The 13,519-nt window shown below is 39.9% G+C and overlaps 1 protein-coding gene across 1 annotated transcript in view; it reads left to right on the plus strand.

Moving 5' to 3' along the window:
• The window catches only part of fgf22 (fibroblast growth factor 22), a 30,687-nt gene extending 18,539 nt beyond the window's left edge, over positions 1–12,148 (plus strand). The window contains exons 2-3 of the mRNA XM_022191695.2: positions 7,836–7,939; positions 10,047–12,148. Coding sequence (XP_022047387.1) covers positions 7,836–7,939; positions 10,047–10,241 — 299 coding nt within the window. The 3' untranslated portion in view covers positions 10,242–12,148. The remainder of the gene's footprint in view (positions 1–7,835; positions 7,940–10,046) is intronic.
• The last annotated feature ends 1,371 nt before the right edge of the window (positions 12,149–13,519 follow it).

Below are 13,519 nucleotides of genomic sequence, written 5' to 3' on the forward strand. Positions count from 1 at the left end.
AAGCTAATGTAATGTGTTTGTTACCAGTGTGTGTTGATTACCTTTATACCTTGTCTGAATTGCCATATTCAGAGGTGCAGTGCACACTGCAGACTTTGAGTTACATAAGTTATAGATAAATTGTCAGATGTGCGCTCCTTTCCATTTATCTGGCAGCATCTGACGTATCAGCAGTATGTCTGAATAAGCGCCCTTGTCACTGTTAAGTTGAAGTCCAGACAGCAATCTTATTAGGCTATCTTACTCACTTTTAACATGGCACAAGTCTGAACAGCATTACTGGATTGTTAAAATATACATATATAGCACATTTAAAACAACAAACATGAACCTTAAGTGACTTCCAACAGACATACACTAAAAAATATTTCAAGTTAAAATATTTCAAAAAAAAAAAAAGAAAAAAAATTTCAAGTTGTGTGAAACTATTCGGAAAAGGTATTTTTCTTTCACATTTCAGCATTAATATTGGCCCAAAAACATCACACTGGTCCAAAAACAGATAGAGTTGCGCAAATGTACGCATACAGAACAGCAGATGTAACTTCATTAAAATTCTCATATAACAAATAAAAATGATCCTTGAGACTGGAGCAAGTCAGAGGAGACACAGATTCACAGTTTATAAGCTACAGTTTCATCCGTTGTTAGCAGAACAGAGCAGTTGTATGGGTGGTATTCTAAATTCCATTACAGTTGTCAGGACATTTTTATTTTTTAGTTTGGAAAGTAGTAGTTACATTTTTATCGCACATGGACACATTTGTCAGAGTTAAGGAAATCATTTATAGATTAGGCTACCAGTTATTTGACAAGTTTGATAAGGATGCTATTAGTTTAAATTTAGTCTTTTTTTAAAAAGAATTACATTATTATACATTATGTCTCTTGAGCTTTCCACTCTTGTATGACAAATGTCAGTGACGAACATTAGTGTAGAAGTGCATTGTGTCTGAATAACATAATGCAGTCATTTTAACAGACTACTGAAACCGGCAATGTTACACAAAGTCTGAAAAGGGCAAATTGACTGTTCTTTCTAACTGCAAGCTTAATTTCAAACTGAATGACAGCCTGCATATTATTGTAAAGAAATACGCCACTCCCAACCTGATTAGTGCTTTCATATGTTTGCCTGTGGAGCACCAGAGTCAAAAAACAAAAAAATAATTGTGCAAATGTGTCTACAACTGAAGTTGCTGAAAAATGTTAGATTATATTGTAATTTTGTTAACGCGTGAACTGTGTGTGGGTTATGCACTCCCTTCTGGAAGCAGCCACACAAAGCTATCCTTCTCAGTGAGCCCTTCCCAATCATTTACTGTACATTCAAGGTTTAATCTGCAAGTTTCCGTATCACAGCACCTGTGAAGGCCTCCACTGGAGAGCCTGTTCTCATGGTAATCTCTCAAGGTGTTTAAAGCAATAGTGAGTGATGCAGCCTTTGTCTGTGCCGATACACACAGGCGGCTGCTTCGCCCAGTACCAGATCCTTCGAGGGGGTCATGGTAGATCAAAGGTGCTGGTCACAGCCATTAGGCCTGGCAGCCCAAACCCGACATGAAAAGCTCGTGTTTTGAAAAGGAGGGCAGAAGGAAAAAAACAACAGGGCCCTCTTCATTTAAAAAGCGAGCAAACTGTGAAATAATTGAAAAGGTATGTCAATCAAGAGCAGGAGCACAGCGGGAACTCCGAGATTCCCAGGCTCTGCTTCTGGTCGAGCACTGAGCCATGGAGGGCAGCTCAAGGGGGCAATCCAAGAAATTAAAGACCTGGGAAAAGGAACAAAAAGAAGACAGGAGGGAAGGAGCAGGAAAATCTCTTTTTCTTATTCTCTTTGCTCGCTCTTTCACTCTTTTCTGCTTCAAATTGGTGATGGAAGGAACTATTTTGCCACAGTTTGCAGAGCCCCATTCAAAACGCGTGGTCATTAATAAGATCTTGTCTAGCTCTTCACCTCTCAGGTGAGTAACAAAGACTTGCTGGGGGAGGTGGAGGAGGAGGGGGGGAAGAAAGCCTCCACCGAAGCCACCATCTTATAGCCAGCACCTTCACCCTGTGCTCCCTCCCTTCCACCCTCCTCCCCCATACCATGAGTCTGACAAAAGGGAACCCTGTGAGAGTGTCTGTCTCTCTCCTTTCTGCCTTTTTTTTTCTTCCAAGGTCAGAAAAGGCTTGAATGATCTGACGATGGGCTAACGTCCAAAAAATGGGGGACGGAAAGAAAAGAAAGAGTAAAAAAGAGACCGGGTTAAAAGACTTTTTCTATGCTTTTAAAAATCCCATAGAGGAGAAATAAATGGCAAGTCCACAGTTGACTAGACATGTATAGTGCAGGATTTGCTTGTAATGGCAGCTTGAGCTTATTGACAGTCCCAGCCAAAACATGTCAAAGGTTAAGAGATCTTGCCAATTGCAAGTGGGAAGCCAAAAGTGCCTTTTTCATGAGCTCAATGGGACCATCAGTTGATACTTGCTCAGCAGAACGAGGCGAAGAAGTGACCTTCAGTTTCAAGTGCGACCTCAGTGACAAAGAGTTAATTTGTCCTCATTGTTTGCGTCTGTTCTTTCAAACTGTGATTGTTTGAAATGTCTGAATCATTTCGTGAATAAATATTACACACCATTTTAAAAGAATTAGCTCCAAGCAAAGTCAATTATTACTGAAGAATGAGAATGATTTAATGCGACCATATACTTTAAAACTGTTTATTCAAGACAGGATAAATGATATGCTGTGTTTAAAATGTTGCATATAGTCAGAAAAAGGTCATTTTTCTCATCTAAATTTAAACAACTGTACTAACTATCCAGTTTTGATTATTTAAACTGTTTCAGAATTGTCACACTGCCATTTAAATCAGCCTAAATGTTGTAACAGCATTAGTGGGAAATGCGTACTGCTCTGTAAAACTATATCAACATTACAAGTCCCTTTCTGTGTGCCTACAGCCCTCCAGTAAAGTGACCTTTGGATTTCAACAGTTAGAAAAACCCTCTAATAGCTTGAAATACCTCACTCTGATTTCTCAGGCTTTGAACACAAAGGAGTGACTTTTCAAAGGGGGAGACTGCGAGTTATATGGATCTAACTGGTCTTTATAGATGTGTGGTCAAGCGTCCAGAGCCCAAGTGATTCCTCGAGACAATGTGAAATCCCCATTTTCGTGTCCTCAGATCTTTTGTGTCTGCTGGCCGCTACAGCAACAGGTATGAATAAAATGTACTTTATGAGATTGGGAGAAGAAAAATAGCAATATTTAATGTGTATGTAAGTGAAAATGAAATTTGAAAGCCCTTTGCAAAAACCAACGATTTAAAAAAGAACACCTGACTATATCAGCCTTTTTAAAACAAACAAAAAAATGGGCATGTTCAAGTTTAAAAGTTTTTGGTTTGGGTTTTTATGTGAAACATTAAAATAAAACGAATGTGACATTTCGCACCCCGCATCATTGCAACGCTTCAGATGTGACAAACATGCTTCCATCACACCTACTGTGCCTGGAACTCGAACCAACAAAAAAAAGGCAATTACTGCTGGCACCACTTTCAGGCACCAGCGGTTTTCATTGGCCTGGACTAATCCCCCATAAACCCTTGCAGCGCCCCAATCACCAGCCGAGCCTTGGCTAATTGCTTATGAGTCTCTTGCACGCTCCAGGTGCCACCATAGCACACCCGGTGTTTGTAAACACAGCTCGTAAAGAAAGAGGAGGTTGCCATCAAAGTGTTAATGTTTCCTCGGAGGATCAGAGGGAACACAGGAATGATGGGGGCGCAGCTGGGCCGATACCTGGATAGGCTCGGCCGAGGCATTCCCCTCCTTCCCTGCAGCTGTGTGCGAGCCCAGAGAGGGCTTCATTTACACGTTCCTGTCAGAGAAGAAAGACACTCAACAGGAGTTTGTGTTTGTTTACCTTACCCCTCTTTTCTTCTTTCCCCCTTTTTACTCTTTGTACTTCCTTGTGTCGCTTGCCTAAAGTAGATGACCTCACTCGGTAAGCACGACTAGTGATGTTCGGGGCTGAAGAAAAACAGTTTGAGATAGCTGTGAGTTTAAAGTGATGAGAGCAGCAGATGTGAGCTTTTTACCAAGTTTTGAAGTCTTTCTGATGTTTTATTTGAAACCAACAGTAGCTTGATGGTATTAGTAGTCATCCCTTCAGAAAAGAGCAGTGAGTAGCATTGTGTATGAAATTATGGATTGCATTGCTGCAGATGAACGGTCACAATTTAAAAGTGTTTCTTGCATATATTTAATTTCAAGTATGCAGCTCTGCTCATGCTACAACAGATCTGTGTCGCTTTTCCAGTCATATCAAACACAGGAAAGCACACAGGGAAAGATCAGCTGCTTACAGATTACTGATGTACCGCTGTGGTGATGTGATTTTCCTGCAGTGAGCCGAGCACTGGACTTCTGGAGAAACTAGGTGCTTTATTGATCTTGAGGGAAATTCAAGAAGTTCCCATAAGGATTGGTCAACATTGATGGAAAGCATGTACAAATCAAACCTCTTCCAAAATCCGGCAGCAACTAACTTCAATTACAACCCTTTAAATGATAAATTATGAAGGTGTGAATGACGGAGAATCACTTTGTGTAGTTTCTCCTCATACCAAACATTTGTTCTAAGCACCACTTGTTTTCCTCGCACATGTGCAGTCGGCACGGCCATAAATTTTGCACGGACGGTCGACTCAGAAGCATGAATTAGTCTTACTTCTGTTCCAGACTGGCTATAAAGAGATCCTTTCTTAACGACCCCCTCCAGTGAAAAACAAGTTACCGTGAAAGACACTACATGAGCTAAAGAAGCTGCAGTGTGACAGTGTGCAGTGTGACAAAAAAAACACATTCAGACTTCTGGGGTTATAAGCATATAAAAGCAATCCTGTCAGCTTATGGGGTGAGGCTTTCTGTATCATTTTTCGTCTACAACGGTTTCTGGATCAAACATAAGGCTGAACACTCCAGTGTTATAACTTGTGCAGCACAGAGTAGATTAAGAGTGTTTGTACAGTGTTGTAGTTGAACCAGTGTGCTCAAGCTGTAGAAATTGGGGAAGGGATGTGTGAAGAGATAAATATGAATACAAGATGGGTTATAAGTGCCCAAACATTGCAAAAATAAACATTTAATGTTGGACAACCGTTTTTATTTCTATAATGCGCTCTATATAATTACCATTGTTTCAAAAACACAAATTAATATGTTTTGCACTGTTGATGAACTTGCATTAGCACAGTTGAAGTTATGCTTGTAATAGGATTAGTGATACATTTCTTGAGATGACGCCTGGTGCTTCCAGCCCAGCACGGCTCAATATCTCCAGCCAGACTCTTCTCCACTGTTGTTTCCAAACAAACTACCAAACTCTGTGCGTTCTGCTGAGTCCCTTTCTACTTTTAAGAGACAATTGAAGACTCAATTGTTCAGAGAACACCTAGGCACTTAATCTGACTCCACCTTAGGGGTAGAATAAGTCAGGTGGTCCAAAACCCAGCACTTATTTAGCAGACGCTTTGGACAAAAGCGTCTGCTAAATGAAATTGTAGAATTGTAAAATTGTAGAATGATTTATGTTGCGTATCCTCACCTTATACACCATGGCCTTCAAGTGCCCCCAAAGATAGCATCAAACGCATCTTCTAGAGTATCTGAAACATAAAAAAATATATACATTATACATTTTCCTATGTATGGAAACTTATGGCCTACCCTACGAGTAGTAAGGCTTAACTCAACGACTTTAAAGTGGTTTATAATGTGAATGATAGGGGACAAAATCTTAAAGTCCTTGCTCAATACTGAATTGCATACAAAAGTTCACCAACAACTAATAAGACGCTTTAGCAGTCACCTGGTTTACCTATGCAATATAGCGTTCTATGTTCAAAATTCCATCTTTCTTATGCAGTACGTTCATTGCAGCTCAACCATCAAACACTGTACCCTGTCTGAGAATTACATCAGAATATGAAATCTCAATTTCCAGTTTGTACAGGAAGAATTACAGCAAACCAAAAATGTTTTCAATTAATATATGGAAACCTGAGCCTTGCATTTGAGGCCGTCGTCCCAAAAGGAAGAATAGCTGCATCAGTGGTGTCGGCATAGACCACAAAACAGCAGGAAGAAGTAAGTTGACAACAATATAAAGCCACAAAGTAAAGATATGGGGGAAGTCCAGGAGAATGGATGGGTCAACAAAATAACCCACAAGGAAGACGGCAGTCAGTGTTGAGACCACTGCACCTTTCAAAGTGTTTATTATCGTAGCCAAGATGATGACCTTCAGTTCACAATTTTCCCCACATCAAGATGATTTAATGCCTAAACATTAATCATAGAGTTTGCAATAGATTTGAAAGGAATTCTGCCAAAAGGGGCACCAAGTAAGGGGATGTGTATGTGTTTTTCTACATATATGAACAGATTTTGTCCATTAATTACAGGGTTTCTTCTGCATTAAGATATTAAGAAGTGAACCCATCTTTTAAATCCCACTCTAAAACAATAATATGACTATTTATTTAATTTAAAAACATTAAAAAACACAGGATTTGCCCCAAGTTCCGCCTTACTGGTCTCTCCAAACAAAATTTGAACTTGCACAAATAAACAGCCATTAAAAACATACTACAGGGCAAAGGGGGGGTAAGCACCTGCAAAATCCCTGGTGTGAGCATTTATTTTTCATTGCTGGATGGGTTTAACCGAGACTGTTCAGGAATTCAGTTCAGTCGCTGCCCCATACAAGAGCTGTGGTTGTACCAAGCAGCTGGAGGTTGGACAGTCGGGTGGCCAGTGGCCCACTGCTGCTTTTATGACTCATCGTCATCACTCATTTCCTACCAGCTTTGGGTCACCCTGTCCTTCAGCACCTTGATCTGGTGGTGTGTTTACAGCATCCGTCCAAAGCCAACAACCCCTTTTTCACAAATATCCAGCAGTGCTTGGCTTTCGAGCAACAAGACGGCATGTTTTCTCTGTGCAGACCTGGCTTTTAGGGTGTAGAAAAAGGTTTCGTACTCTGATCAGATAGACAACCACATCAAGGTGCTTTTGAAGGTGTAAGTGGGCAAACGAGGCCAGAAAAACGTTATGTAAAAGAAAGCTTCATGTGTAGCAATTAGCTCCTATTCAGAACTCTGCGGTAAGCCATCAGGTCATCTCCAAAACATCTCTGTGTCATAGCTACGACGATGGGTGTGTGCCTTTATTTTTGTTTGCAGACAAAAAAAGTAGATCAAGAGAGGGCCACATGGGACTTGTTTGCAATCAGTGCCCAGAGCAAACAATTATCTGACAAGCTTGCCAGGTTTTTCATGGGGTGAAGTGAGTTGGAGAGGCTGCTTAAGTGGCCCGCAGACATGGGTTTTGTGTCCCTCAGTAAACAACACTGAGTATCATCAGGATGGAGTGTCACATCTGGAGTCAGGAGGCTTTAATGGATGCAGACTGACACTGTGCAGACACCATGTATCCCTGCTATACGAGTGTCTGTTTCAGAATTTATAGAGTTGGGGACACTGGGGTGCATTTGTAAAGTTGTTCTATTTAAGCTTGTATGATAAAATAATCCTCTTTTCTTTTAATATAATCACACTTTTACCTGTTGGCTGAAATGCTCTTGTCACGAAGGATTTTTTTTCTCAGGTTTTGTCTTCTGCATATGTGATGTTTTCTCTTGTCTCAGGCTCCCTCTCCTCAGTGCACAGGCCTGTCTGGTACTCTAATCACTAATGATAGAGTGGCTTTTGATGGGGGAAACTCCCAAAGCTTGATGTTTCTAACCCAGACTCTTGTTCCCTCTTTTATTTTCCAGGTCTGATGGAAATCCGATCTGTCAGTGTGGGAGTTGTTGCCATCAAATCTGTCAGCACCGGGCTGTACTTAGCCATGTCCAAGAAAGGCACGCTCTTTGGATCGGTGCGTATACAACCTGGCAACATTGTTTCTGGAGGTCAAGACTCCAGGAGCTTGGATAGGGGAAGGGGAACTGGTGAGGGGTGGGGGGGGTATATATGTATAGGAGTTCCAAATGAGTGCCTACACAAACATGTTTGATATTGCTGAAGTGACGGGAAATCTCAGGAATCTTCTGCTGGAAAAGTCCAGAGAGAGGTCAGAGAGCCACTATCAATCACGGCTGTACACCTGGGCCACGATACCTGCAGCTTGAGCCGCCTCGTTACACTGTCAAAATAGATAGCAGGAAAAAGAAACCCAACCAGCAATGACAAAGAGCCAGCTGGGCTCAGTTAAGTCTTTGCGTGCCATCTGCCAATTGTTGTTTCGCACAGCAAGCTTTCAAAAGTAATCACCTCTCTTTGTTGAGATCAGACACGCATCAGACCTGAGGTGTGTGGTGTCTAGCTCGTGTGCTCACATCTCGGACAAAGAGAAATCAGGGACAAGCAATCAGTCAACAAGCAGTGATAAGACAAGTGCCTCCGACAAGCTAACGCAGAAAAACAGGACATAAATAGACGTGAAGATCCAGGATTTCTACCTAACCCTGAAAGCTTCCACAATAACAAAAAGGCAGGTGAATCACAGCAGACTCATACTATCCTGATGGTATCGCAGAGAGGCCTCGTTATGGCAGCATGATAATGATCTGGGAAAGGGAATGCAGCAGAACCTCTTGTCACCACAATATCTTTCAAGACTCTGAGTAGCTGATAAGAAGCGGTAACCACCCATGGAAAAGTGGCTTCGCTGACCGCTGAAGGTTGAAATAAAAAGTGGCATTTTTATGTCATACACTCTAAAAAAAATAATAATAATAATGAATTGGCTCAACAACAAAAAATTAACAGAGCAGATCAGTCTTTTTGAAATTTGACAACTTCTAATAATAACATGCTCAATCAACAAACTACATTAGTTTTAGCATTAGCATTAGCATTTCCTCTGTAATTTAAGGTATTTTAATATATTGTACTTGATGATTAGTAGCATAAACACAAACTTTTAAGTTGATTACTCATAAAAATTAAGTTATGTGATTTAACAGGAATTTTTAAGCCTTATGTACTTAATTACAATAATTAAGAACACATGGCAAATAAAAAAAGTTACTCTAGTGTTTATTAGGTAGGGGAAGGGACTTGAAATCCTGACCTCAAGGTAAAACAACAACAACAACATAAAATGTTACCATGACAATTTCATCAAAACACCTCGACTTGAATTAAATTAACTAGTGCAGACATTTGAGTTCAAATTACATACAATATTATTAGTATGTCACCCACACTCATCAAAAATTACATTTTATTTAACTTAAAAGATTTGCTTAAATCAGTAAATTGATATATTCTGTCTTTCAGTGTTGGGAATAGGTCCTTTGAAACACATTTAAGATTTTATTTCGGTTCATTTTAAAACATTATAGGGTCGCTTAACCCAAATCACAAACACTATTTCACTTTAATTGTCAAGATTTTAGTGTACCAGCTCGAAGATATCTGCTGCCAACCCAAAACGATGTCGGTAAACAGAATTAAAATATCAATCCAATAACAACATCTCAGGTACTCAGGATATTTCACAGACCTCATTGTCATCTGTTTCAGTCAGAAATCGCTCCCAATGAAAACTCAACTGTCAGGTCGATGTCAAATAACCAGAACATTGTTTCTGGAAAGGACCAGCTGTTGCTGTCCACCGACATAAACTGTACTGGGTTGATGGAAAATAAGTTTCAGAAGCGAATATCTCCCCAAAACTTTTTGCTTGGCTAGACACCACCAATAGTGAGGGACGTGTTTTTTTTTTGTGATTTTGGGTTATTAAACTCTTTAATTCCCACTTGCATGACTTTAGAAAGACAAACCAGCTTAATTCTGTGTAATGGAAAAACTCCATCAACTTCAAACACCTGGGAAATCTTTAACTGCAACAACACAAGCATTAACTTTTGTGTACTTCTTGGAAATAGGCCTAGAACAGCTCAGCAGGAATAGCAGTCAGCCGTTAACTGCAGACTCATCTGTTCTAACCTCTCTAACTTCTCTCCTTGACACTACAGGTGAAGTACAACCCGAGCTGCAAGTTTAAAGAGCGCATTGAGGAAAACGGCTACAACACGTACGCGTCGCTCCGCTGGAAGCACGGCGGCAGGCAGATGTTTGTGTCCCTGAACGGGCGGGGGAAACCACGGCGAGGCCACAAGGCTCGACGAAGACACCCGTCCACTCACTTCCTGCCCATGCTCCCCTCCTAGCTGCCCGAGTCTGAACTCTGACCGGCAACTGGATGGCTCACCTGCCTCCTCACACTAGTGTCGATCTAGCTGTGATCATTATTTTTTATTATTCCATCCTCCTGTCACATAAAATGTACATTTGCTGAGGTCTGTAACATTTGTAGAGTTAGTGTAATATCTACTTTTAAGTTATTTTCTGCATTTTCTAATGATGTTCAGTAATACAGTCCAATACAGTAGAACTATGCTATGTCCTGGCATCTGTCTGGTTTACAGAATCCACTTGTGTATATGTGGGAACTCCATTTGGGTGACGTTAAGGAACTGAAAGAGGATAGAAAAGGGAAAGAGAGGCTTGGAAACACTTAAATGTGGTTTGTGCTGAAACGCATTGTATTAAAACATTTAAACAAAGAAATAGCCGTAAATCAGAGGTAAAGGAAACTTTGTGGACACTGAGGTTATGATCTCAGTATTTTAGGGGAGCTTTTGGGTACAAGGTCATACTATACAATTAAAAAAATACAAATAATTGGCAGTTCATCGGCCGATTCAAGTATTTTAAGACCTAATATTGTATATTTAGCCTTACAAAAAACAAACGTGAATTCATCTTTCACATTTTCATAATGGAGCACCACATTATATACGAAAACCTGTTTTTTTAGGTACATCATGTGAGAAATTAAGAAATATTACATGTAAAAGTGTGTAACAGTGATTCATATATAGTAAACTAACATAACACATCATTTACCATGTAAAATATCATTTCACTGGGTTCACACAAAGGCCTAATGTAGTTTTTGAATATTTCAAAAAGTAATGCGAGACTTAAATCTCACATTTTCTCCTTTTGTAAGGCTGAACTGTACTACTGAAGGTGAACAAAAATCTAATATTCTCAATCAGATTTTCTTGCTATGGACAAAGAAAAGTTAATAAATTATGTGGCTAACAGACTAAACAAATATGAGGAATTTAAATAATTGATTGCCATTAAGGGGATTTGAACTCGTGACCTCAGACCCGAGCTAAGGCCTTGCTACAAATTTTAAATCCTCACCATCGCTTGGGATAAACTGACACCACTGGATAAGAGATACCGAACTGCACCTGAACTGTACAGACAAGATTAAAAAAAAAGCTCTACTGACTTAAACACAGTGATTAATGTACTGTTCTGTCTGTATTTGTCTATGTATGACAAGAATGCAACAGAAACTAAGCTAACTACTGGGATAACGTGCTGGATTTCTTGCGAGGACCTTTGTAAGTTTGTGCATGCTTCTGTCAGTCTGCTTCTCCCATCCAATAATCCACAGCTAAATAGAATAGAAATCAGTCCCAGAAAACATGCAGCGTGTCTCATTTAGTCTTGGATTCTTGGTCTTTAGTTCAGTCGTGAAATAACTGACATCCATTCTATCCATTTTCGCAGCCGTAGGCACCAGATGTCATGTAGCAGCAGCTTCATTAACTTTGTACACACTAGTGAATGACATTGCATACTGCCTCTCTGTCAAGTCTTGCTAACATTTTTCTCGCCAACAAGGCTGTTGCTAATAGAACATTTAATATATTTAAAACATTTTGTACTCTTTAACTGTTTGGAGTTGATGTTTATTGCTATTGTTGACTTTTTTCTGTTGGATTGTAGTCCTACTGTTAAAAAAAGAAGGGAAAAAATAATCGTATTTGAGTCCATATTCAGCTCAATTTGTATGGTATTACTACTGGATATTGGTACATTGGTGATCCACGTATCATAAGCAGTCTTCAGTTATAGGCCAGAAATAGCAGGTTGTATATAAAGTCTCAGAACAAACAGTCCTTAGATCCATTGCAGCAAAGTAAAGTCATCTGAGTGCCTTGGCCCATGCTGAGTTTGGTAAACTTCAATAAAAAATGTGGATAACTCATGAGTCATGGCTCGCCTGCTTACAAGCTCTGATTAAATATTTTTCTGAAGTGCAACAATGGCATTTTACTCTGATCTTGTGCATGGCACTGATTGTTAAGTGTTGGTAACATCTCCATCAGAGCTCCTCGACATAATCCCCCCCCCCCACCTCCTCCTCATCATAATCATGACAAAACTCACAGCTGGAGAGGCGTTGATGTGGAGGACCTCCCCGTGCCCGATGAAAGGTCCGCGGTTATGAACTATGCGACCGAGCATCAAGATCATTTACACACAGACGAACCCTCCAGTGGCACAGGAGGCCACTCGGTCTTTTCAGCCAACAGAAAGGAGAGTCGGGGATGAATAGTGGCTGTTTGGGGTGAATAAAAGCCAACCTTTCAGCCTGTCATAATGTGAGATTACTGTGACGGGTTACATGTCTGGTCAGAGTGGCGTGAAGTCACACTGTAGTTCAGCTCCAAAGGTCTGGGTGCACCAGGCACATATCAGTATGGGGGGTCTGGCTGTACTGTAGCCATGCAAATGTCTTTGTCCTCAGCTGTGCACCCTCGTGATGCTGGCAGAATTTTGAAAAAATTAAATTTACTTGTATTTGTTTTCTTTTTACTTGTAAACATAGTCATCAGCTAGCATTGTAAACTTAAACCAGTGGAGTCCGATCATATTTTACCAACTGTGGGAAGATTTTTCTAAATAGTTAAAAGTTAACATAGCAGTTAGCATAACAAAGTTAGCATGCCATGAATCATAACAAGGTTTCATTTCTTCAAATATTTAACATATCAAAAAAATTGAAATACCTCAAATCAACATGTACAACGCTTTTTTCCCCACAATTGTTAACAACACTGAAAAAATGGAGACTCACATACTATAAATATTTTACCATTTACATTTTTACAACTTCTAAAGACTAGACATTTTTCACACCACTCTGCAAAGATGTTTCACCATGCTGAATGCATCTTCTAACAACTTGAGCCATACTGCATTATCTTTATTAAGTATGTTTTATTTGCTCTCAGTCTCTCTTGCTGTTGTCTTTCAGCTCTGTGTAAGCACAGCCTGCAGTTCACATTTTAGACAGCTGCGATTCATTTTGGACCTATTTTTGCATGAGACATGTAAAATAAGGTAAATGTGATAAAGTAGCACAAACTGAAGCTTAGATTTGGTTCATTTTCCTTATGCAATGTAAGAATACTTCAAGAGCCATCTGAAAGTTGATGATCGAATAATACTCTCCATTTCTGGTCTGATAAATACTGTCATTTTTGTGATTTTCTTGAAAGATATTATGCCTTTCAGTCCCATTTGTAGGTTTTAGGTTCAGAGGGTTAAAAGAAAATGGAGATACAGTTTCTTGCAA

This window comes from Acanthochromis polyacanthus, chromosome 4 (assembly GCF_021347895.1).
Source record: "Acanthochromis polyacanthus isolate Apoly-LR-REF ecotype Palm Island chromosome 4, KAUST_Apoly_ChrSc, whole genome shotgun sequence".
Taxonomy (NCBI): domain Eukaryota; kingdom Metazoa; phylum Chordata; class Actinopteri; family Pomacentridae; genus Acanthochromis; species Acanthochromis polyacanthus.